Below are 24915 nucleotides of genomic sequence, written 5' to 3'. Positions count from 1 at the left end.
AGAGGCAGGCAGTAACTTCAGGGAGCAGTGTAGACTGGGATTAGAGATATAAGAATCATTGTTGCAGAGATGTCCACCAGCCAAGGGAGCGGAGGAGATGGCCTAGGGAATTGTAGGGTGCAGAGAGATGAGGGCCAAGAAGCAAACCTCGTGGAGCTGCAGCATTTACAGGCCAGGTAGAGGCTAGCAAGGTGGTCCAGTGGAGCATGGAGTCTGACCGGCTCCCGGGTATTGGTTGGGCGGATTGGGGGGATGGCAGTGCTGTCATTGAGATAGGATGGCTGCCAGAGAGGCCTGGCCAGGGCGGAAGGGAGTGTATGCAGAGCACAGGGGGTGATGACTAGCTGGTGTCAGACTTGGGGGTGGGGGACTTGGTGTCTGGATCTGGGGGTGCAGAACCTTGGTGCCTCAACCCTACCTGACTCTCCAGGTAGAGGAAGAGCGGCGGAGTGTAGCAGGCAGTGAGAAGGAGGAAGAGCCGGAGGAGGAAGAGGAGGAGGAAGAGGAGGAAGAATATGATGAGGAAGAGGAAGAAGAAGATGATGACCGGCCTCCCAAGAAACCCCGCCATGGCGGCTTCATTCTGGACGAGGCCGGTATGTCACAGGACTGGCGAGTGCTGAGCGGAGGCTGGACTTCCACCTTCACTTCTGTTTCTTGAACATACTTTAAAATTTTTTTTTTATTTTGGTAAATGTCAAACACACACTGGTGGGATAGTATATGGAAAGTCCAAATACTAATCACATAGTGTCAAGAGTAAATAGCTTAGTACCAATCCTGTTTTGATTTTTCCTACTCACTTCCACTCACTGCTTGATGATGTCAAAGCAAATACCAAATGTAGAATTTTGCTTTGAAATATTTCTGTGTTCCTAAAACATCAGTCCTTTTATTTTTACTTTTTTTTAAGATTTTATTTATTCATGAGAGACAGAGAGAGGCAGAGACATAGGCAGAGGGAGAAGGAGACTCCATGCAGGGAGCCTGATGTGGAACTCGATCCTGGGACTCCAGGATTGTGCCCTGAGCCAAAGACAGATGTCCAGCTGCTGAGCCACCCAGGCGTCCCTATCAGTCCTTTTAAAATAAATACACAGTTACAATACCATTATCATTTCTTAAAGACCTGAAGTCTGTGCTCATCGTGAAAACCTCTGATGACCTAGATGTAGGCAGCATGGGAGTGGAGGCCGACAGGCCTGGATTCCTTTGGCCTGGCTCTGCTCTCTTCCCTGTGTGGCTCTGGATGAGTTGCTGTTCATCTCTCGGAGCCCCTTTTCCCCTCTCTACCAGGGAACAAACAGTCCTTCATAATCCAGCAGGGATATTTGAGGATTTTGGGGGGGCCAAATCAAGTAATGGCAACCCAGAGTGAAATCCCCAGCCTAGAAGCCCCTCAGAAAAGGTGGTTATCTATTAACAGTATACAGGCTCACATTATATTTACTGATCCGTAACCTTTTTTTTTTTTAACTTTCAGCGATTGTGCAGGTAGATATAACATAGATAAGTTAAATAAGTTAATTCATTTAAAGTTTTCTGATCAAAAAAATATAAAGTTTTCTGATCAACTTTTGGCACCTCAGTGCTCTATAAACTTTAGCTACTGTCATCATCATCATCATCATTTTGGAAATACCCATTTTCCCCCAGTGGCTACATGGTAGTATTTTCTCCAGAATCTGTTTTATTTAACCAATCTCTTCTTAGACATTGAAGTTTGTGTTTTTCGTTATTACGAGCAACACTGCTGGGGAACACCTTCCTATGTGTTTAGACGTAGACACAACTTATTACCTGAACCAGGGTTTTTTTTTTTTTTTTTTTTTTTAAAGATTTTATTTATTTATTCATGAGAAACACAGAGAAAGAGGCAGAGACATAGGCAGAGGGAGAAGCAGTCTCCCTACAGAGAGCCTGATGGGGGACTCGATCCCAGGACCCCGGGATCACGCCTTGAGCTGAAGGCAGACGCTCTACTGCTGAGCCACCCAGATGTCCCTGGACCAGCGGATCTTAATCTCTTTTGTATTGCGGCTCCTTTGGCAATCTGAAGTCTGCAGACCCCTTCCTAGAATTATGCTCTGAAATGCTTAACAGAAAAATAGCATAGGATTCCAAAGAGAACATTTCTACTGAAATACAGTACCTAAATATTCGCAGAACGTATGGGTTTCATCATGAATGTGTTGAAATAACAAGGTTTAGTGGAGGGTCTGATAAGAATCTAATTTTGAAGTAACAATGGATGCAAGTGACATCTTGAAATATCTGTAGCTGTAACGTGAAAATATCTGAATTTGCTGTTAACATTGTCGTGATTTATTTCCATTGCTTGTAATTGACATAAATACGTTTTCTTTAGAGATTAGAGAAGATGTATTTTATCTAACATGGCCCCCGAAGATTTTCTACATGGTAAATCTCTATAAGTCAAACTGCTGGGCAAAGGGCATGTATATGTTTTTAAAACCTTTTGATGTCTGTGTCCAGATATTGGCCCCCATCTGTGAGAGTGCTTGTTCCCACGCCCATGTAAAGTAGAACTTTTTTTCAAAGATTTTATTCATTTATTTAAGGGAGGGGCAGAGAGAAAAGGAGAAGCAGACTCCCCGCTGAGCAGTGAGCCCATTTGGGGTTAGATCCCAGGATCTCGAGACCATGACCTGCAGATGACAGATGCTTAACTGACTGAGCCACCTAGGCACCCCACGTAAGGAGAACGACTTGGAATGCCAGCCACCATTTTCTTGGGAGAAGATTGGGGAGCAGAGGGGCAGGAAATGCTTGAAACACTCCCGGTCCCCCCTTAAAGGCTGAGGGGAAGGAGTCCTTTCTTTGAGAAGAAATCTTAGGTAGCTGATGGGCCCAGATCGAGAAAAGGGATAGCATGCTGTGTGACACAGACACGGACTACTAGGGACAATCATGTTTCGGTGGGGGGAGTGGCATTGGGCATTGCCCATGGTAAGGTGTGTGGCAGTGCCCATTGACGTTTAACAGGCAGGGACCCTTCGATCCAGCATTTCTTTTTTTTTAGGAATTCACCAGACAATTAAACTTGCACAGGTGCAGAAAGATATGAGGCCAAAGATAGTTGCTGCACTCCTGTTTGCAGTTGTAAATGTCTGGTGACCTAAATGTCCGTTGATGGTAAGGACCTGGTAAAATGTGTTATGGGGCAGATCATCAGCAAATGCGGCATATTCTCCTATGGAAGAGCCCCAGGCTGGTATGATTGCTTAGAAAAAGAGGAAAGTACCCAACAGTGTGTTAAAAAGTTGCATTGGGGCAGGTAGTGGTGGGGGATTTAGATGCATCTTTTCTATATGCACAGATGATTTCTATAGAGGCAAGAAACTGGTCACAGAGTTGCCTCTGGGGAAGGGAACTGAGCTAGTGGGAGCTAGATGGGAGGGAAACTTCATTGCACACATACATCCTCTGCTTTGGATTCTTTTATCATGTGGGGGGTATCACTCTTCAGCTTTTAGCATAATATTCGCTATGTACGAAAGAGTATGAGTATCTTAGTGAAGAGGTTTGGTGCATGAGCCCTGGAGCTAGCCTGTTTCTCAGGGACCAGTTGAGAGTCTTTGGGCCAGTTAGGTCACTTCTCTGGGCCTCAGAGCCATCACTGTAAAAATCAGAACGGTGGTGGTACCTCCTTCAGAGTCGCCCAGGGGATTCAGCTGGGACTCGGTGGCACGTACAACAGAGCAGTGTGCACAGGACACTAAGTGTCAGTGTTACAAATGTAAGGGGAAGATAACAAAACCAATAGACTGTAAACCCTGTCTTTAAAAAAAACATATAATGGTCTTGATAGTTTGGAGGAAACTTTTGTGCTTATTTTGATCTGATATATATATTTTTTTAAGTTTAGTTTATTTTTTTTGTAATCTCTACACCCAGCATGAGATTTGAACCAATCTCATGGTTCAAACCCCAAGATCAAGAGTCACATACTGTACAGACTGAGTCAGGCTGGTGTCCCTGATCTGATTTTTTTTTTTTTAAGATTTTATTTATTTATTCATGAGAAACACAGAGAGAGGCAGAGACACAAGGTAGAGGGAGAAGCAGGCTACTTGCAGGGAGCCCAATGTGGGACTCGATCCCAGAACTCCAGGATCATGCTCTAAGCCGAAGGCAGACACTCAACCACTGAGCCACCCAGGCATCCCCCGATATGATTTTTTAAGTGGACTTATGGGTGGGGTTGAGGGAGGGATGGCTTTTAGAGCCAGGTGGAGGTGGAGCTGCATGGAAGACCTGATCCTGTGGCTTGAAGCAGCTTGGTGGCATAGGGCAAGAGCCTCACCTATGCAGGCCTCTGTCATGATCTGCAGGATAGGTGGTTGTCTTGCCAATTTCCCAGTGATGTCTCCCAGGAGCCACTGTTCTGAGGTTGCCTTTGCTGCACCCACCTCCCTGACTACTTGGCTTTTCTGTTGCAGATGTGGATGATGAGTATGAGGATGAGGACCAGTGGGAGGACGGAGCAGAGGACATTCTAGAGAAAGGTGTGTGGGGGCCCCACCTCTGCAAGACCACTTTGGGGTGTGACCAATGGTCTTGAGAGCCCATTCCCCACCCCATGCCCTGCACCACCCCCACCCCCCACCCTCCTCACCTCGCTTCTTTCTGTCGTTGCCAGAGAGACCAGCTCTGTACCCTTTTCCTTTTAGGCCCATGAGTTGGGGGGTGGGGGCTGTGGGTGGTGGGTGTGGTGGGAAGAGGACTCTGGGATCCCAGGGCCCCAGTGAATCCCTTCTAGGGGTTGTAGGGGGGTGGGCTCTGTCCCGAGATACCCCCCACTTCCTGGGCCAGTGACCCTACTTCCCTGTTATTTTCCGTTTTGTGCGCCTCATACATTTCGGCTTCTCCCCCAACCACCTGATGCCTGGCCTTTACTTTTGATTTTCAACCTTCCTGTGTCCCTCCCTTCCCCTTCCCCCAACCCATTGGTTGATTTCGCTGCTATAATTTGGCTCATACTTTGTCTGCCCTCGCCCACCACCACCACCACCACCACCACCACCACCACCTCCTCTTCCTCCAAGTAGAAGAGATTGAAGGTAAGAGTCTGAAAACTGTGAGTCCCCGACCCTCCTCCCATATCCTGACATCTCCTTCCTGCCCACAGCACCCTCCCTAACCCCTGACCCCCAACTAGCCCTGGGGGCTCTGACTCATATAGGATCCAGAATCAGGGAGTCCTGAGGCCAGGTCTCCAGCCATTGGCCTGGGAAAGTGTGTATGTGTTTGTGCGTGTGTGTGCGAGCATTGTGGGTGGCAGGGATAGGTGGAGTGAGATGGAGTTAAGGGCATACTTAGTGGTTGTGAGACAGGGAATGGCTGGATGCCCCCACCTGTTGGGCCCTGTCCCCAAGTCTTTTTTGTGAGAAGCAGGATGCTTAGCAGGACAGTAGAGGGTGAGGGTTGGGGGTTCCTAAGTGAGGTGTCTCCTGCCCCAGGGCCCAGCTCCGGCCCTCTCAGCCCCTATCACTTTCTCCAGATCCCTGCCCTTCACCTCCCTGTATTCACCCCATTTGCACATTTTTCTGCAGCTTCCAATATCGATAATGTTGTCCTGGATGAAGACCGTTCTGGGGCTCGCCGCCTACAAAACCTCTGGAGGTAAGCAGGAAGGCAAAAGGGTGAGATTGGCTCCCAGGGGAGATCTGGGGGCAGGTCAGCCCACCCTCCTCTCCAGCCTTTCATTCATGTTTACTTTCCCCCTTCACATTCCAGGGACCAGCGAGAGGAAGAACTGGGCGAGTATTACATGAAGAAATATGCCAAGTCGTCTGTGGGAGAGACGTAAGGGCACGGAGTGGGGACAGGTGGTCCCTTTTCGGGAAGGGTCAAGGCTCTGACAGAGCATCACCCCCCTTCCCAACTGCTCTCCCCTCTCCAGGGTATATGGAGGATCCGATGAGCTCTCAGATGACATCACCCAGCAGCAGCTGCTCCCAGGAGTCAAGTAAGGGAGGGGTGGGATAGGCAGGCTGAGATGGGGGAAATTTTGTATTGAGAGTGGGGGCATGTACCTAGGCAGACCCAGAGTGCTGGATGATGGGGACTGGTGGCAGGTTGGCACTTGCCCTCTTTCCCCTGCTTATGGATGGCAGGATGGAGAAGGGGGCATGGAGGGAGGGGAAGAAAGATGGGTGTGGTGCTTCAGGTCTCTCGTGATGAGGCCATTTCACTGAAGGGGTTCCTTTTCCTCTCCTGACTAGGGATCCAAATCTGTGGACTGTCAAATGTAAGGTGTGTACTCTGGGTAGCAGGAGGCTGGGGGAGGTGGCCTTGTCCGGGAGAGCTTGCCATCTTTCTGTCCTGGGTCTCCTGGGCCTGTGAGTCTCTGCCTCTTCATCCCCCACCTCCCAGCCCCCTCCCCCCTCTCCGCCTGTCACTCACTGTCTCTCACCCGGTCTGTCCTGCTGCCCATCCCTCTTGCTCTGGACTTCATCTCTCTTGCTCCTCTCTCTCTTTCTTCTATTTTATCTTTCTTGCCTGATGACTCTGCCTTGCTGCTGTCTCCTACCCCCTTTACTGTGTCCATGTTTCGTGTCGTCATCTCTCTGAAGTCTGTGTCTCTCCTTCCAGATTGGGGAGGAAAGGGCCACAGCCATTTCCTTGATGCGCAAGTTCATTGCCTACCAGTTCACAGACACGGTAAGTTGGGTAGGCAGGTAGCTTGGAAAAGAGAGTGAAGCCCAGAGGGAGGGACAGTATAGATCCAAGGGTACCAGGTACCCTTGCAGCCAGGAGCAGTGCCCGTAAAGTGAGCTGCTTTAGCTGGAAAATGACCCCTCCCTGGATTTGAAAGGCTCTTCAGTGCCTGACAGAGGTACCGTCTTCACTTTTTTTGCCCTTTTGGTAGGGCTCACCAGCCCCTGTAGCCCCCCAAGAGCCAGCCTTCTTAGCTTCCTGAGCCTTTTCTGCCTGTTCCCCAACCCTGTTCACTCACAGCACACAAAACAGGAAGATGCTGCATTAGGTTCTCAGATCTCTCTTTAAATTCTTGGAGTTTAAAAATAAATAAATAAATAAATAAATTCTTGGAGTTTGAATCCTGCCCCCGCTGTGTCCTAGCCCTGTGACCTAGATCAAGCCACTCCCCGTTTCTAGGCACCTTGCTTGCCCTTCAGCATCATTAGGATTAAGTAGCTTTGGACATGTCCAGCTTTCTGCTGGGACTTGTCTTGCAGCTTGTGTTCAGTAAGTATAGTTATTGTCAGAGATGTAATTGTCAGTTTTGGAACAGGGGCAAACCCTACAAAGGGTATACTCCAAATTCACGAAACATGGGCGGGGGGTGGGGGCTACTACCAACCCTTTGCTGGCTGGTGATTTTCTCACTTACTATGATCCATGTTGGGCCAAATGCATTGCTTTTACTTGCTGAAGCAGTGGATGTATGTCAGTGGGACTAAGTGGATAGTTTGTAGGATTTGCAGGTCATTTTAAGTGTGCTCAAACCTCGATTGTGCATCCTAGGCAAAATTCCAGTGACCATTTGAGTCATGACTGATTATTGTTTTTGTTTTTGATGACCAAAGAAGTATATGTGTGTTGGAGAAGGCCACATCTCCATCCCTGAGTCCCAGTTTTCAAAAGGAATTACTGTTGGTGTGTGTCTTTCCAGGTCATCTTCTCTGCAAGTCAAGAAATGTCAGTTTTGGGGGGTGTTTTTTGTTTGTTTTGTTTTGTTTGTGTAAAACAATATTATGTAGTGTATATATTATTCTGTAGTGAGTGTTTTGTCAATACCTTAAGTATCTTTGTATGCCCAGTAAATATAAGGCTGTTTCTTTTTTCCACTATTACAAGCAATGCTGAAACAAAACAATTACTAACAAAACAATTAGTTGTTTTGTTTTGTTTTATTTGATTGTGATATAATTTCCGTACCATAAAATTCAGGGTCGTGGTGTATGATCTTATGTGTTGCTAGATCCAGTTATGCTTTTCTATTAAAAATATTTGCATCCAAGGCCACTTGGGTGGCTCAGTCAGTTAAGCATCTGACTCTTGGTTTCGACTCAGGTCATGATCTCAGGGTGCTGAGATCGAGTCCTGCATAGGGCTCCCTGCTGTTCCCCCTGCTTGTGAGGTCTCTCTCTCTCTCTCTCTCTCTCTCAAATAACATCTTTGGGGGGAAAAAGTTACTTGCATCCACATTTGATACTGTTTTTGGTATCAAGTTAATGGTAGATTCAAGGAATGAGATGGGAAATATTCCTCCTTCTTCTAAAAAGAGTCTGTGAAGGAACAATATTATTAAAATGTTGGATAGAATTCACCAGTGAAGCTATCTAGTCCTGGCTGTTTGTGATGGGCTGGTGATTTTCTGTTTGAGTGCATGTATAAATTTTTCAATTAGAAAAAAAAAGAAAATTTTCAATTAGTTATTCAATATCTTTACTTCTTAGTAGGTCTATTCAGATTTTCTTTTTTCCTTTTTTTTTTTTTTTTTTTTAGATTTTATTTATTTATTCATGAGAGACACAGAGACAGGCAGAGACAGGCAGAGGGAGGAGAAGCAGGCTCCACGCAGGAGCCTTATGCGGGACTCGATCCTGGAACTCTAGGATCACAACATGAGCCAAAGGCAGACACTCAACCAGTGAGCCCCCCAGGGCGTCCCAGATTTTCTGTTCTTTTTGAGTCAGTTTTGGTAGTGCATGTCTTTTTTGTGGAAAACATTCATTTCGTTGAGGATATCTAATCGCTTGGTGTGATTATGTACACTTGCTCATGTACATAGTAGCATAGTATTGCTTCATTATCCTGTAAAGTTGGTGGTGATGTCCTTTCTTCCATTCCTGGTTTTACTCATTTCAGTCTTGAGTAACTTGAGTCTCTTGTCTTTTTCTTGGTCAGTCTGGCTACAGGTGTGTCAAATTTGTTAGTCTTTTCAAAGAACCAGCTTTTGGTTTTGATGGACTTCTCAATTTTTCTTTTATGTGTTTTATTTATTTCCATTCTGATGCTTGTTATTTCTTTTTTTGTTTTTCTGCTTGCTTGGTGTTTAGTTTTCTTTCCCTTTTCTTTCCTTTTCTTTCCTTTTCTTTTCTTTTCTTTTTTTCTTTTCTTTTCTTTTCTTTTGAGTGGAGAGAGGCAGAGGGACAGGGAGCAAAAGAATCCCAAGCAGGCTCAATGCCCAGCTTGGAGCCTGACATGGGGCTCAATCCTACAACCCTGAGATCATGATCTGAGCTGAAATCAAGAGTTGGGATGCTTAATAAACTGAGCCACCCAGGCGTCCCTCCTTTTCTAGTTTCTTAAAGGTGGAAGGTTAGGTTATTGATGTGAGACTTTTTTTCTTTTTTACAGGTGTAAATTTACCTCTAAGCACAGCTCTCTCATATCTCTTAAGGTTTAGTGTTTTTGTTTTCATTCATCTCAAGATTCTTTTTAAAGATTTTATTTTAATAAAAAAATCTTAAAATCTTTTAAGATTTTATTTATTTGGTAGAGAGAGAGAGAGCACACATAAGTAGGCAGAGAGGCAGGCAGATGTAGAGGGAGAAACAAGCTCCTTGCTGAGCAGAGAGTCTGATGTGGGGCTTGATCTCAGGACCCTGAGATCATGACCTGAGCTGAAGGCAGACACTTAACCAACTGAGCCACCCAGGCACCCCTCAAAATACTTTCTAGTATCCCTTGTAATTCTTTTTTATATATATATATATATATATTTTTTTTTTTAAGTAATCTCTGTACCCAATGTAGGGCTTGAACCCCATAACCATGAGATCAAGAGTCATATGCTCCACCCACTGAGCCAGCCAAGCACCCTGTAATTCTTAATTTAAATCCATTGGTTACTTAGGAGTGTATTTCCACATAGTTGTGAATTTTCTAAATCTTTACTGATTTCTTTTTTTTTTTTTTTTAATTTTTTTATTTATTTATGATAGTCACAGAGAGATAGAGAGAGAGGCAGAGACACAGGCAGAGGGAGAAGCAGGCTCCATGCACCGGGAGCCCGATGTGGGATTCGATCCCGGGTCTCCAGGATCGCGCCCTGGGCCAAAGGCAGGCGCCAAACCGCTGCGCCACCCAGGGATCCCCTCTTTACTGATTTCTAATTTCATTTCTATGTGGTTGGAGGATATGTCTCATATGACTTCAATTCTTTTACATTTATTGAGACTTACCTTAATGGGCTAACATATGGTTTATTCTGGAGAATGTTAAGTATACCCTAAGAATGTGCTGCATTCCACTGCTGTTCGACAGAATTGTATCTGTAGATGTGTGTGAGGTCTAGTCGGTATACAGGATTGCTTAAATGCTGTTTCCTTGTTCATCTCCTGTTTAGTTCTGTCTGTTGTTGAAAGTGGGGTGTTGTCCCCAGTTATTATTGGTGAACTATCAATTTCTCCTTTTATTTCTGTTGCCTTTTGCCTTGTGTATTTTGAGGTTCTATTGTTAAGTTCATACAGGTTTGCACTTCTTGTATCTTCTTGGATGATTGAACTTTACCAGTATAAGACATCCTTGTTTGTCTCTGGTAACACCTTTTGTCTTAAAGTGTGTTCTGTTTGCTATTAGTATAGTCATTTCAGTTCTCTTCCATCCAGTTGTTTTTTATACATGGTATGTGTTGTTTACCTTTCTTTCCTTTTTTTTCCCCCCTTTTTTGGGTGGCAAGGGGATGTGTGAGCAGCAGGATGGGAGGGGCAGAGGAAGAGAGAGAACCTTAAGCAGGCTACACACCCAGCATAGAGTCCAACATGGGGCTCCATCTCACAACCCTGAAATCGTGACCTGAACTGAAATCAAGTTTTGGATGCTTAACTGACTGAGCCACCCAGGCGCCCCTCTGTTGGTTTCCTTTCTACATCACTATGTGTAGATTCATTATTTTTTTTGTTGTTTTTTTTTTTTTTTGCTTTTAGATTCATTATTTTTTAAGTGTTACATTATATTTTGTGGAATGGTTATGCTATAGTTTAACAAATCCCTCTTGGGGGCATTTAAAAATTTCCAGTCTTGTTTGTTTGCTGTAATCAATAACTGCAGTGGACATCCTTGTGTCCGGGTCATTTCACAAACATTTCTGTTGGATAAATTCCTGGGAGAGAGTGCTGTAGTGGCAGCTGTTACTGTTCATGTCACTTGTGTCTCACTGTCTCCTGCTACTGGGTCGGTCCTACAGCCCCTGCAGATTAAGTCAGTGGTGGCACCAGAGCACGTGAAGGGTTATATCTACGTGGAGGCCTATAAGCAGACACATGTGAAGCAGGCCATTGAAGGTGTAGGCAACCTGCGGCTTGGCTACTGGAACCAGCAGATGGTGCCCATCAAGGAGATGACAGATGTTCTCAAAGTCGTGAAGGAGGTGGCCAACCTGAAGCCAAAATCCTGGGTCCGCCTGAAGAGGGGCATCTATAAGGACGACATCGCCCAGGTGCCAGGGGTGGGGGTGGGGCTGGGTAACTGAGGGGCCAGGGCTCTTTTACACTCCTGCTCCCCTCTTTTGTCCCCTTCCTTTTCCTTTGGTCGTTCCCAGCCCCTACCTGGTGCACAGCAGACCTCCACTCAGGTTAGGTGATGTAGAGCCTAGATTTTATTGGGAACACGTAGGAAATAGATGACCATCTTCTGTGCATGTTCAAAGCATGCTGAGTAAAAATCTGAAGGAGGTAAGGGAGGGAGCCTTGTGGAATTCTTGGGGAAGAGTGTTGCAGCAGAAGGAACAGCATGTGAATAGGGCTGCCCTGGCCGAAGCAGAGTACTCAAGGGTGAGAGTGGTAGGAGGTGGGCTCAAGGAGGGAACTGTGCTTGTGGCCCATCCTAGGGCTTTAGCTTCTACTGGAGATGGAGGGACATAGCCTGACTTGGAATTTAATAGGATTATTCTGGTAGTTTCATTGAGAATCAATTCCTGTTCTCAAGCTGGGGCAGTATTGTCCGGCAGGGGACTTTTCTTGGTTGTGTCAACTGAGGGGGGTAGTTACTAGCATCTAGTGGATAGAAGCCAGGGTTGCTGCTAACGTCCTCCAATGTAGGGAAGAGCCCCCACAACAAAGAATTAGCTGGCTGTCAAACCCTGGACTGCATCAGATGGGGCTATAGAAGCACAGAGACCAGTGAGGAGACTGCCACCATAGTCCTGGGAGCAGGTTATGGTGGGACAGGCCCTGAGTTGCAGTTGAGAGGAGCAGGGAGAGGTCAGATTTTCTGAAGACAGAGCTGACAGGAGTTGCTAGCACACTGGAGATGGACGGGAGAGTAAGAAGTCAGTTCAGAACGATTCCCAGGCTGTGTGCCAGTGCAGAAGGAGTGATGGAATGGGAGAAGACTAGAAGAGGAGCAGGATTGGGGGTAACCAGGAGGTTAGTTGTGGTTGTACTAGCTTTGAGGGGCCTTTTATTTCTTTTTATTTTTTTAAGGATTTTATTTATTCATAAGAGACACGTAGAGGCAGAGACATAGGCAGAGGGAGAAGCAGCCTCCCTGCAGGGAGCCCAATGCCAGCCTAATCCCAGGACCCCAAGACAGACGCTCAACCACTGAGCCACCCAGGCGTCCCTGAGGGGCCTTTTAGACATCCAAGTAGATACGTCAAGCAGGCACTGGGTAATCTGCTTCAGAGTTGAGGGGAGACAGGCTACAGAGAATGGGGAATTGTCAGCAGTCCAGTTTCTTCCCCATCATCCCCTGTCCTGCCCTTCTATGTCTAGGGCCAGAACCCTCCTGACCCCCTCCTCCCTTCAGGTGGATTATGTGGAACCCAGCCAAAACACCATCTCCTTGAAGATGATCCCCCGCATTGACTACGACCGCATCAAGGCCCGCATGAGCTTGGTACCAGGGGGACACACTGTGCCTCATGGGTGGGGAGGATGCTCCATCCTGCTGGGGGCTGAGTGCTCCTCCTTCACCCTTCCCACCCATGCCCCCTCTCCTCCACAGAAAGACTGGTTTGCTAAAAGGAAGAAGTTTAAGCGGCCTCCCCAGAGGCTGTTTGACGCCGAGAAGATCAGGTAAGTGTCCTTGGGGCCTGGCTGGGCAGAGTTCCCTGAGCTGTGATGCAGAGTGCACCTTTGCAGGTTCCCCCAAGGGAATGGGCCCCCTGACCCATCTGTGGCTTATTTTGTGAGTGGTCAGCTTGGGAGTATTGCCTCAGCCAATTTAACATCCCTGGGCCTCTGGCTCCTGTGCTATAAACATCCACAGTAATGATCCCTGCCTCTTGGGATTGTCGCAAGAATCAGATGAGTTACAGAGCACGTGTACCCAGAATAGCACTTGGCTTCAGTATCACATGCTAAAATGGGGTTTCTCAGCCTGTCAGGCTTTGTAAGGTCTCTTTCCCTGACCTTCTGATCCCTGAACAGCAGAGATGAGGCCACAGAGCCCTTCCTCGTCAGGATGTACCCCTCGCCCTCCCCAGCTGGAGGAAGCTTTGGAGCAGCGCAGTGACCCCAGTGTTCCAAGGCTAGTCAGAGGGCTCCTGATGGGGAGGGAGGGAGAGGAGGAACTGGAGGAATGAGAGCCGCACTGACCCTTTTCCCACTGTCCTGTTCTGGAACCCCTCGTGAGCCACCAGATGGTTTTTCATTCTGTTAAGGGGATTATAGAACATCTTTTGAGCTGCATCCCAGGACTTGGCTAATACGTCATATGCCTAAATTGGACCTACTTACCCTCCTGCTGTCCCACCTGATCAGACCTCCTTTTCCTGAGCGCCCTGACATGGCCTGCAGAGCTGGCTTGGGCGTCTACCAAACTCAGTATTCAAACAAGAAGAGGGTTGAGTGAGTGGCAGGAGGAGCTTGGCCTGCTCCCCCACACTCCCTATTTTGGGAGTGGGGCAGGCTTTCCCTCCTCACTCTAGAAGCGTGGGCAGAAACTGAGTGTCCCCCACCCCATATGCAGGGCCAGGAAAATTAAGGCATAGGCTTGGGAGTCTCATCCCCCGCCTTTGAATCCTGACTCAGACCACCCTCGCCATGAGGTGTGCCCCAAGCGAGCCTCACTCTCTCATTTCCCTGGGAAATGTGGATCATGTTAGTGACATCAGAGACTTTGGGGAAGAGTCCACAAGGTATGTGGCCAGGTGCAGGCTGAATGCTCCAGGCATGTTAACCATTGGCACCGTCCAGTATTCCAGGCATGTTAACCATTGGCACCGTCCAGTACGCCAGCTAGTATTCTCTGAGTGCCTCTGGTGTGCGTGTGAGGTGTTGCTCTAGAGGAAAGATCAGTGAATGAAAAATGTTAAAGGTCTGCCCTTTGGGAGATGTATCAAACAGTAACTCATCAGAGGGTAAGGTGTACTGTGCTGAACAGTTAGGTAGGGAGAGGGCAGCAGAGTACAGGGAGGAGCCCTTGGGCTTGGGACAGGTCACTTGATGGGATGGGATGGGATGGGATGGGACGGGACAGGACAGCCATCCTGCGATCCTCTCCCTGCTCTGCTGTGTCTGCCAGCAGAGGAGCCTGAGACTCAGCAAGATTCTCTTCTTAATTTCCCTTGCAATCTTCTCTCCCCCACAAAATCCCAGGTCCCTGGGTGGTGATGTTGCCTCTGATGGTGACTTCCTTATCTTCGAGGGGAACCGTTACAGCCGGAAGGGTTTTCTCTTCAAGAGCTTTGCTATGTCTGCTGTGGTGAGGGTCCCAGAGGGCATCTTGCTTACCATGGTGGGGTGCAGGGAGGCCAAGTCCAGGTCCCAGAGCAGTGGGTTATCTGGGTCTCTCTTGCTTAATCTGCCAAGCCGTTAGTGTAGGAGTGTCCCTGGGGAAATAAATCTCACCATCTCACTAGCCCGCATGGCTGGGTTGTGACACTGACCTTTGTCTACTTCCTCCTCTTTCCTTTGTCTCTTGGGGCTCAGATCACAGAGGGTGTGAAGCCAACACTCTCCGAGCTGGAGAAGTTTGAGGACCAGCCAGAGGGCATTGACCTTGAGGTGGTGACCGAGAGCACAGGTACTTGGTCCCTGTCAGTAGCTCAGGCCTCCAGAGGACGGGGTGGCTTGTGGCAGGCAGCCCTCACATCAGCCCGGCATCTGTCTCTGCAGGGAAGGAGCGGGAACACAACTTCCAACCTGGGGACAATGTGGAGGTGTGTGAGGGTGAGCTCATCAACCTGCAGGGCAAGATCCTCAGCGTGGATGGCAACAAGATCACCATCATGCCCAAGCACGAGGACCTCAAGGTAGTTACCACACGGCCCATATGTACTTTTGGGTTGAGAGCATGGTGTCATCATAGCATAATCTAAGCTGGCTGCCTGGTTTTAGTTTGCTTTAAGGGTGTGGGTGTCTGTGTCTGTCTGTCTGTTTTGAGGGTTTGTCCAGGCTAGCATGATGTGTCTGGGGTGAGGCTTTCTCTGGCTAGGTCTGAGGAAGTGTTTAGTCTGTGTTGTATGTTTTGGGGATAGGCTTTCTGTGTGTGGAGTAAAGGGGTATCCAGGCTGATTTCCTGAGTCTGAGGTGAGCTGTCTCTAGGGCAGCCTGAGGGTTGTGCAAGGAGTCTGTGGTTGGGTGGTGTAAATCTGGAGTGGGTTTTGGCAAGGTCTTTTCTGAGAATATGAGCGGCTTCTGGAGATGGGGAAGCAGGTGGGCCATAGTAGCTTTTCTTGACCTGCTCAGTGTCCCCATACCCAATCCCCAGGACATGCTGGAGTTCCCGGCCCAGGAGCTCCGGAAGTACTTTAAAATGGGGGACCACGTGAAGGTGATTGCTGGTCGATTTGAGGGTGACACAGGCCTCATTGTGCGAGTGGAGGAGAACTTTGTCATCCTCTTCTCTGACCTCACCATGCACGAGGTAAGTGGGGGACTGGGGTCGAGGTGGAACATGCCCAATGAGACCCAGGCTAAAGAGCCACTTGGACCCTGCTTCACCCTTTCCTGTTTCCCACAGCTGAAGGTGCTCCCCCGGGACCTGCAGCTCTGCTCAGAGACGGCATCGGGTGTGGATGTGGGGGGCCAGCATGAGTGGGGGGAGCTGGTGCAGCTGGACCCCCAGACCGTGGGTGTCATCGTGCGACTGGAGCGAGAGACCTTCCAGGTGTGTGTGTGTTGTACTCAGTGGTGGGGCCTGCCTTCCTTCCTCTCCCTTGAGCTCCTCGTCCTAGGGAGGTGGCAGATCGTGGTGGCTAAGACCCACACTGCTCTGGGTGGCAGATCTGGCTCTGTCAGCCGTGGCTGGCTGTGTGGTGTTAGGCATGTCATTACCCTCTCTGTACTTGTTTCATACCCTGTAAAATGGAGATATTGGTATCATGTATTTCATTTGTTGAAGCCCTGAGATCAAATATTGTAAACACAGGTGCTTGCTCAAGGGCTGGGAGCTGCAGGTGCTCTCCTCCCCTCCATCCCTTCCCAGTGGACGTGGGAGTCAGAGTCCTAATGCTTAGGACCCTGGACTCTGGATTCATATCTTGGTCCTATTGCTCCATGCTGTGTGACCCTGGGCTCGTGACTTGCCCTCTCTGGGCCTGAGATCTGCCCCCTCCCCCTTGTAAAATGGGAATCATGACCACATCCATCTCAGAGGGAAGTTTTGAAGCTTCAGTGAAATGTTGTGTGAAGAATTTAGTACATGACCTGGCACACAGAGATGGGTAAAAATTATGTTAATATTTACTCCTTTACCCATTTTTCAGGTCTCTGATGGAGTCTCTTCCCAAAAGTGTTTTGAAATGATTGGGAACATTTTTGTTTGACGCAGTGCCTCGGCAGCAGTGTCCTCAGAGCCAAGGAGGCTAGATTTCCGCAGAGCTTGAGATGGTTTCCCACAAGGAAGGATCATTCCACCTTAGGAAAGCCCTACTCCACATCGCTTCTTTCTACTCTCACAGCTCAGCATCCCCCCCTCCCTCCATAGGTGCTGAACATGTATGGGAAGGTGGTGACCGTCAGACACCAGGCTGTGACACGAAAGAAGGACAACCGCTTTGCTGTGGCCCTGGACTCAGAACAGAATAACATCCATGTGAAAGACATCGTCAAGGTCATTGATGGCCCCCACTCAGTGAGTATAAGCTCCTGCCTGTTGACCACGCCTGAAATTGCTGGGGTGGGCATGGCCATGAGAGTGACCGTCCTTTCCCCACTCAGGGCCGGGAGGGCGAAATTCGCCATCTCTTCCGCAGCTTTGCCTTCCTGCACTGCAAGAAACTGGTGGAGAACGGGGGGATGTTTGTCTGCAAGACCCGCCACCTCGTCCTGGCAGGGGGCTCCAAGGTGAGGCGGGTGTGATGGCCTCCTGGCTCTTGGGTTCCTGGCTCAGCTCTCCAGCCTTCTCTGGCCCCCGCAGTGACAAGAATGGGCTTGTGGAGGGTTAGGAGAGCGGATGTCAGGCTTAGGTCATTGGTAGAGTTTACTGAGATTCTGAGCTTTTATTTTTATTTTTTTTTTATTTATTTTTTTTTTTTAATTTTTTATTTATTTATGATAGTCACAGAGAGAGAGAGGCAGAGACATAGGCAGAGGGAGAAGCAGGCTCCATGCACGGGGAGCCTGATGTGGGATTCGATCCCGGGTCTCCAGGATCGCGCCCTGGGCCAAAGCCAAGCGCCAAACCACTGCGCCACCCAGGGATCCCGGATTCTGAGCTTTTAATCAAATCATTCATCCATTCCGTTTTATTGAGCACCTGTTAGGTGCCTGGCACTGGAGATAGAATAATGAACAAAAAGTCTCTGCCCTTCTAGAGATGCTACCCCAGAGACGAACAGATCAATAGATACATCGTACAGTGTGAGGTGATGATAGGCAATCTGAAGGAAGGTTAAACAGGATAGGGAGAGAGACAATAATGGGGAGAGAATACGGGGTTGCTGCTTTAGATGGAGGTCGTCAGGGAAAGGCATCTTTGATGTGACACCTGAGCAGAGATCCGAATGAAGGGGCCCAGAGCTGCCTGTCTCTGGGGAGCAGCAGATGCAGGGGCTCTGAGTTAGAACATGTAGGAAAGCTATGCAGAACCAAGTATTGGAAAGGAAATCAGGCCCTGGATCTGGGGAGCTGGGACCAGGGGTGGTCCTCACAGCCCTAAACATTGGGCTGAGAAATTCTCCTGATTTGCAGTTTTTAGGTCACCAGGGCCATAAAGTCCTGGCCAGGGGAGGACCACGCCTCTTGATTGACAGGCCCACACTGGCACAGGGGTGGTAGTTTCCCCAAAGGGAAATCGAGGCATTGTCACTAGGAGTTGGGAGAGATGGCTGCCAGGCCTGTTCAAGCAGGAGGCAGGCAGAGGCATGGGGGCCAGGAGTCTATCACCCAGGCCCTGCCAGCCAGTTCACTTCTTGTCCCTTCCCTAGCCCCGAGATGTGACCAACTTCACAGTGGGCGGTTTTGCCCCTATGAGCCCCCGGATCAGCAGCCCCATGCACCCCAGCGCTGGAGGTGAGAAAGAGTGGGGCGGGGATGTATCTGGGGGCTGGGGGGGTGGGATCATTCAGCTCACACTCACTGAGTGCCTGCTCGGCTGGCCTGGCCATGTAGGGGCTCACAGAGACCAGGACCTTCCCACACCACTGCCCCCAATGGCAGGCCAGAGTGGCCACAATTGTGCTGGGGCTCTGGTGGGGGCCCCCAGAGGAAGCTCCTAAACCAGTGGGGGTGCACTGGGGGAGTCAGGCAGGTGAAGAGGGGGCTTGAGAGGGTGCTCTGTCAATGGACACAGCATGTGAGGGGAGGACATGGCCCTGGGGACTGGTGATCTTCTTCCTCCCCAGGTCAGCGTGGTGGCTTTGGCAGCCCTGGTGGTGGCAGCGGAGGCATGAGCAGGGGTCGGGGACGGAGAGACAACGAACTCATAGGCCAAACTGTGCGCATCTCCCAAGGGCCCTACAAAGGTGACCTTCAGCCTTCAGGGCTGTGTTGGAGGGCTGGGGGAGGGACGAGGTGGAGAACCTCATTCAGCCTGACCTCCGGTCTCCTCACCAGGCTACATTGGTGTGGTGAAGGATGCCACTGAGTCCACAGCCCGCGTGGAGCTGCACTCTACCTGCCAGACCATCTCTGTGGACCGTCAGCGGCTCACTACAGTGTACGGGCTGGGGCAGGGCAGGGCCAGGAGGGGGGTTGCTGGGTGGGTAAGGGGGCCCTACTCACCCCACTACTTCTCTGTGTCCACAGGGGTTCACGGCGCCCAGGTGGCATGACCTCAACCTATGGACGGACGCCCATGTATGGCTCCCAGACGCCCATGTATGGCTCTGGCTCCCGCACACCCATGTATGGCTCCCAGACTCCTCTCCAGGATGGTGAGTGTGCCCAGCGGATGGGGTTAAGGGGTGACATAGGGGTGGGGCTGGAGACAGGACACAACAGACAAACTCATTTCTCCCACTCTCCCATTTCAGGCAGCCGCACCCCACATTACGGTTCACAGACACCCCTGCATGATGGCAGCCGCACTCCTGCTCAGAGTGGGGCCTGGGACCCCAATAACCCTAACACACCGTCGCGGTGAGGATCAGGGGTGGGAGGCATGGTTCCTTGAGCCCATGTGTTTGTGTGTGGTTGGAGGGGTCTACATGGCCCTCCCTGAACACTCTGCTTCCATCCCCACGCTGTTCATGTGCGAAGGGTTAGGTATGGCTGGGATTAGAATGGCTGGGATTAGATAATCTCTAATCCCCACCATAGTAGCATGCTATGCATCAGACCTGAGCTTGGAGACAGATTTGTGTGACTTAGATCATGTGACCAGTTGTGTGACCTTGGGCAGGCAGCCTTGTCTCTGCCTCCCAGGCTGCTCAGCTATGAAATGGAGGCCTCTGGTTGGGGCTGTTGTGGGGTGTTCAGTGCCATTGTGAGGTGTTCCTTGCTGTTCTGGAAGCATTTGCTACATTGCTGTGATTACCAGTCTTTCTCAACAGACTTTTCTCTCCAACAGGGCTGAGGAAGAATACGAGTATGCCTTCGACGACGAGCCCACCCCATCCCCACAGGCCTACGGGGGCACCCCCAATCCCCAAACACCCGGCTATCCTGACCCCTCATCCCCACAGGTCAACCCACAGTACAACCCACAGACACCAGGGACGCCAGCCATGTGAGTCCACTGGGGCTAACCCTAATCAACCCTTGCCCAAACCCTCTCTGCTGCCACTACCTTCTTCTCTTCTGCACCGTCCCCAACAGCTGCGCCCTTCTGTCTTTGACTCTCCAGGTACAACACAGACCAGTTCTCCCCCTATGCCGCCCCCTCCCCACAAGGCTCCTACCAGCCCAGCCCCAGCCCCCAGAGCTACCACCAGGTGGCGCCAAGCCCAGCAGGCTACCAGAACACCCACTCTCCAGCCAGCTACCACCCCACACCCTCACCCATGGCCTATCAGGTACTGGTGAGCTTGCATGCCCTTAAGGGTGGTGGGCTAGGGGGCACTTGGGTGGCGCAGTTGATTAAGCAACCGACTCTTGGTTTCTGCTTACGTCGTGATCTCAGGGTCTTGGGATTGAGCCCTGCATCAGGCTTTACGCTTGGTGAGGAATCTGCTGAAGTTTCTCCCTTTCCCTCTGCTCCTTCGTGTACTCCTGCATGCACGCATGTGTGCTCTCTCTCTCTCTCTCTCTTAAATGAATAAACTTTTTTTGTTTTTTTTTTTTAAGATTTTATTTATTTATTCATGAGAGAGAGCACGAGAGAGGCAGACACACAGGCAGAGGGAGAAACAGGCTCCATGCAGGGAGCCAGACATAGGACTCGATCCCGGATCTCCAGGATCACAACCTGGGCCGAAGGCGGCGCTAAACTGCTGAGCCACCCCGGCTGCCCTCAGATGAATAAACCTTTAAAAAAAAGGGGGGTGGGTGGGTTAGGATGAGTCTTGGGTCTATGGGGGCAACCAAGCTAGATGACCGATGACCTATTTTCAATAACGCCACCCCCCTTTCACCTATAGGCCAGCCCCAGCCCGAGCCCTGTTGGCTACAGTCCGATGACACCCGGAGCCCCCTCCCCTGGTGGCTACAACCCCCACACACCAGGCTCAGGCATTGAGCAAAACTCCAGCGACTGGGTAACCACTGACATCCAGGTGAAGGTGCGGGACACCTACCTGGATACACAAGTGGTGGGGCAGACAGGCGTCATCCGCAGCGTCACAGTAAGTGGGGCCCAGGCCGGTGGGTGGGCAGGACCCCTCATTTGGGGTCCCCAACCTCTGTGGTTACTGGTTTTTTCTTTTTAACCATCTAACCATGTTTTCTGGTACCTGTTTATAGCTAGAAAGGCAAGTGTGGACGGTCTGGCCTGCAGGCTCCACAGGGCAGGGGTTTCTGCATGTTGTGTACATGGCTGGGGCCCCCTTAGCCTGGAGTAGTGACTGGCACCCAGGAGCTAGATTACACGTTAACGTATTCTTCTGAGACCAGTTCAGTAACACGGACGGAGAGCTTCCCTATGCCAGGCCTCGGCTTAGAGCCAGGCACCCTACCCCTAGTGCTCCTCCTGCTCCAGCATTACTGGTCTTTCCATCCCTCACAGTCACTAGGTTCTCTCCAGCCTCAGGGCCTTAGCTTGTCCCTTTCCTCTGTTTGGGACGCTCTTCTTTTCATCCTTCAGGGAAGCCTTTGAGCTATCTCAGGTCTGTCTCTTATACGTCCATGTGATTTTTTTTCACATTACCTACCTGCTGCCTAAAATTAGCTTAAAGTTTATTTAGCGTGTGATTCTTTGGTTACTAAGCCTGTATTTCATTCCTAAGCAGCCCTAGTTCCTAGATGAGGAACCAACAGAGTGTTGGTCTTCTGGTAAATGTTACTTGAATGAACTAGACACCAGAGGGGCAGCCCGGGTGGCTCAGTGGTTTAGCACCATCCTTGGCCCAGGGTGTGATCCTGGAGTCCTGGGATTGAGTCCCACGTCGGGCTCCCTGCATGGAGCCTGCTTCTCCCTCTGCCTGTGTTTCTGTCTCTCTCTCTCTGTCTCTCTCATGAATAAATAAAATCTTTAAAAGAGAGAGAGAGAGACACACACACACACACACCAGAGACCAAGATGGCTCCAGGCCCTTCCCTCACAGAGGCTCACATCCTAGTTGGGGAGGCAGATGTGTCCCAAACAGGGACAGCCTGAGTTACCTGAGCTGGGATACCAGAAGCCCTGACAGCAAGGGGAGCTATGGGAACCTTAGAGGAGGCAACTTAATCAACTTTTGAGGGGTTCAGGAGGGGTGCCTCCTGGAGGAAGCAGCATTTGCACCAAGATCTGAAGACTGGATAGGAGTAAGCCAAGAGAGGTAGTGGGGGAGGGGGGAAAGTGTGTTCCAAAGACAGGGGCCTTACAAAGGCCTGGAGATGAGGGAAAGCCTGGCACATCTGGGGAGTTGAAATATGTTCATTGTGGTTAGAACATAAAAAGCCCAGGGGGAAGGTGAGTGACAGGGCCAGAGAAGTGACTAGGCCAGGTCACATGGCAGCCTGGGGAACTTGGACTGTGTCCGGAGGAATCCAAGCAGGCAGGGCAGTGGTGGACCAGGTCTGTGGTTTGGAATTAATTCACTGTGTTGCTCTAGCAGGGATGGACTAGGGTGGTGAGACTGGGGGCTGGGAACCCAGGGGGAGCTCTGGTTGTGAGGAAGAGAGGAGGGAGGCAAGTGGTAGAGACCCTCAGGAGGCCAAGTGAACACACCCCAGCGCTGAAGGTTGTTGGTGAAAGGGCTGACCTAAATTGAGGTCAGAGCTCTGGCCAGGGACTAGGTAGGGCCTGTGAGGATATCCCTGAGGTATAGGTGGGGCCAGGAGGGGAAAGGTGAGGAGGCCCACTTGGGACATAGAGTCACATGCCTGAGAAGCAGTCTCTTTTGGCCTAAGTTAGCTTCGTTCTGGTGCTTCCCTTGCTGATCTGGCCACCCCGCCCCCACACCCCACAGGCCCAGGAACCAGGCCCAGCTTTTGACCTTTCCTGCCCATCACCTTAGGGGCAAGTAACTTGTTAGGACGAGCCCTGAGCGGGTGGCCTCTGAGCGTGGGCAGCAGTGCTCTGTTGGACACTGACCAGGCTGTCCCTACCCACAGGGAGGCATGTGCTCTGTATACCTAAAGGACAGTGAGAAGGTTGTCAGCATCTCCAGTGAGCACCTGGAGCCCATCACCCCGACCAAGAACAACAAGGTAAGGAGGTAGGGCAGGGGACGTGGGGGCCTTGGGTTGCTGACATGGACCCTGACCCCCGTTCCTCCCCACCTCAGGTGAAGGTGATCCTGGGTGAGGATCGGGAAGCCACAGGGGTCCTGTTGAGCATCGATGGTGAGGATGGCATCGTCCGCATGGACCTTGATGAGCAGCTCAAGATCCTCAACCTCCGCTTCCTGGGGAAGCTCCTGGAGGCCTGAGGAACGCAGGGCGGGTGGACTTGGCAGATTATCTGGCAGATAGAGAGTGGAGTGTCTGTCCCTCCTTCGTTCCATGGCCCTTGGCTCTTGACACAGGGTCTGGGGTCCGGACCAGGGCTAATCTGGTCATTTAGGATTTCTTTTATTTTCCTTTTGAGTTCCTATCTTCCTCCCTGATGTTCATGGGAATCAGAATAGAGTCTGGGGGAGGGTCCCCACCTTCTTGTACCCTCCCTTCCCCAGCTTGCTTTTGTGTTTCGGTCTTTCAATAAAAAGCTGTTTGGTCAGAAGGGGTGTATATGTGTGTGTCTGTTTTGTAAGTGCGGTCATTTGTAGACCCCACTTACTTCCTGGGCAAATAACTAGATGGGGCACCTAAGCCTCAGTTTCCCCATCTAGAAAATGATGCTGCCTACCCCAGCATGAATGTATGAGGAGACACTGGAAAGATTATTAGAACAGAGCCTGCCCCTCATTGAAGTTAACATCCCACTCTCACTTGAGTTACGTGAAGTGAAAATCAGTAAAACCCCCCAGGAAAACCGAAATTCCTCCTATGGTGCAGGATACCGCAGTTGAAGGTCCTCTTCTTGAGCCCACAGAGCAGCGACACCAGAATTTCTGTGGCTTGTCTGGTGGCTTGAGGGTAGAGACGAGCAAGCTGGAGAATGGGGCTTCAGTACCCTGACCTTCCTTCACCTTATTCATTTGACAAATGTTTTTTTAATTAATGCAATATAAAACATTTCAAATATTCGAAAAGGGGGCAGCCTCGGTGGCGCAGCGGTTTAGTGCCGCCTGCAGCCCAGGGCGTGATCCTGGAGACCCGGGATCAAGTCCCACATCGGGCTCTCTGTGGAGCCTGCTTCTCCTTTGCCTGTGTCTCTGCCTCTCTCTGTGTGTGTGTCATGAATAAATAAAATCTTTAAAAAAATTTTTTTTAAATATTCGAAAAGATATTACAACCCCTAGAACATCCATGCCTCACCCACCACCCAGCTTGGCAGTACGTAGTACAGTACGTAGGAGAGAGAGCTTTAAACAGCAACCCCAGTCCGTGCCCTAAATGTAACATGGTGATTTTCCATGCTTTCAAAGTTCCCATAAGCAGTATGAGACTTCCCTTCCTTTTAAAGTAAGGAGGGAGAGTCTTCGCGGCCACCTGTCACCCCTTACTCATGGATTTCTGTCTCGATAAGCCCCAACCCGGGGAGGCAGCCGCTGCTCCTTTGGCCTAGCCTTCGCTTGAAAGCGCTGGCTTTCCAGACCCTTCCTAGAGCAGCTCAGGGGAGGAGGGGCAAGAAAGGGCCGCGAGGTCGGGAGAGACTCGGCCTCCAGGCTCCTCAGGAGGAAGGGTTTGGAGGGCTGGCTTTCAGCCCGCTTCCTGGGCGGACCACGTGGGCGAAACGAACTAGCTCGCTGCTTTGCTCTCAGGACGCGATCCGCAGCCACAGGGTCCTACGCGGCGGCCTCAGCCTTGCCCCCGGCCCTGCGTGAGCCGCTCCGCGCCGCTGCAGGGGCGGGGAGGCATGGGGTCGGCGGAACGCCTGACGGCGGCGCGCCGGGTCAACCCGAAGCGA

At 50.3% G+C, this 24915-nt stretch overlaps 1 protein-coding gene across 2 annotated transcripts in view; it reads left to right on the top strand.

Annotated features, from left to right (window-relative positions):
* SUPT5H (SPT5 homolog, DSIF elongation factor subunit) overlaps window positions 1-23625 on the top strand; it is a 29332-nt gene extending 5707 nt beyond the window's left edge. For both annotated transcript variants that reach the window (XM_041742510.1, XM_041742511.1), the window contains exons 3-30: window positions 431-596; window positions 4464-4529; window positions 5073-5084; window positions 5577-5646; window positions 5761-5829; window positions 5927-5992; window positions 6249-6279; window positions 6619-6687; window positions 11183-11434; window positions 12745-12834; window positions 12943-13013; window positions 14538-14643; window positions 14871-14964; window positions 15057-15193; window positions 15652-15807; window positions 15904-16050; window positions 16870-17016; window positions 17103-17228; window positions 18311-18395; window positions 18728-18847; window positions 18939-19041; window positions 19131-19258; window positions 19358-19463; window positions 19894-20052; window positions 20170-20338; window positions 20903-21106; window positions 23019-23114; window positions 23192-23625. In XM_041742510.1, the coding sequence (XP_041598444.1) occupies window positions 431-596; window positions 4464-4529; window positions 5073-5084; window positions 5577-5646; window positions 5761-5829; window positions 5927-5992; window positions 6249-6279; window positions 6619-6687; window positions 11183-11434; window positions 12745-12834; window positions 12943-13013; window positions 14538-14643; window positions 14871-14964; window positions 15057-15193; window positions 15652-15807; window positions 15904-16050; window positions 16870-17016; window positions 17103-17228; window positions 18311-18395; window positions 18728-18847; window positions 18939-19041; window positions 19131-19258; window positions 19358-19463; window positions 19894-20052; window positions 20170-20338; window positions 20903-21106; window positions 23019-23114; window positions 23192-23335 (3189 nt within the window). In that variant the 3' untranslated portion in view covers window positions 23336-23625. The remainder of the gene's footprint in view (window positions 1-430; window positions 597-4463; window positions 4530-5072; window positions 5085-5576; window positions 5647-5760; window positions 5830-5926; window positions 5993-6248; window positions 6280-6618; window positions 6688-11182; window positions 11435-12744; window positions 12835-12942; window positions 13014-14537; window positions 14644-14870; window positions 14965-15056; window positions 15194-15651; window positions 15808-15903; window positions 16051-16869; window positions 17017-17102; window positions 17229-18310; window positions 18396-18727; window positions 18848-18938; window positions 19042-19130; window positions 19259-19357; window positions 19464-19893; window positions 20053-20169; window positions 20339-20902; window positions 21107-23018; window positions 23115-23191) is intronic.
* Window positions 23626-24915: the final 1290 nt, after the last annotated feature.

Source organism: Vulpes lagopus, chromosome 2 (genome assembly GCF_018345385.1).
Source record: "Vulpes lagopus strain Blue_001 chromosome 2, ASM1834538v1, whole genome shotgun sequence".
NCBI classification, from domain to species: domain Eukaryota; kingdom Metazoa; phylum Chordata; class Mammalia; order Carnivora; family Canidae; genus Vulpes; species Vulpes lagopus.
This window is presented reverse-complemented; position numbering and strand designations above follow the sequence as displayed.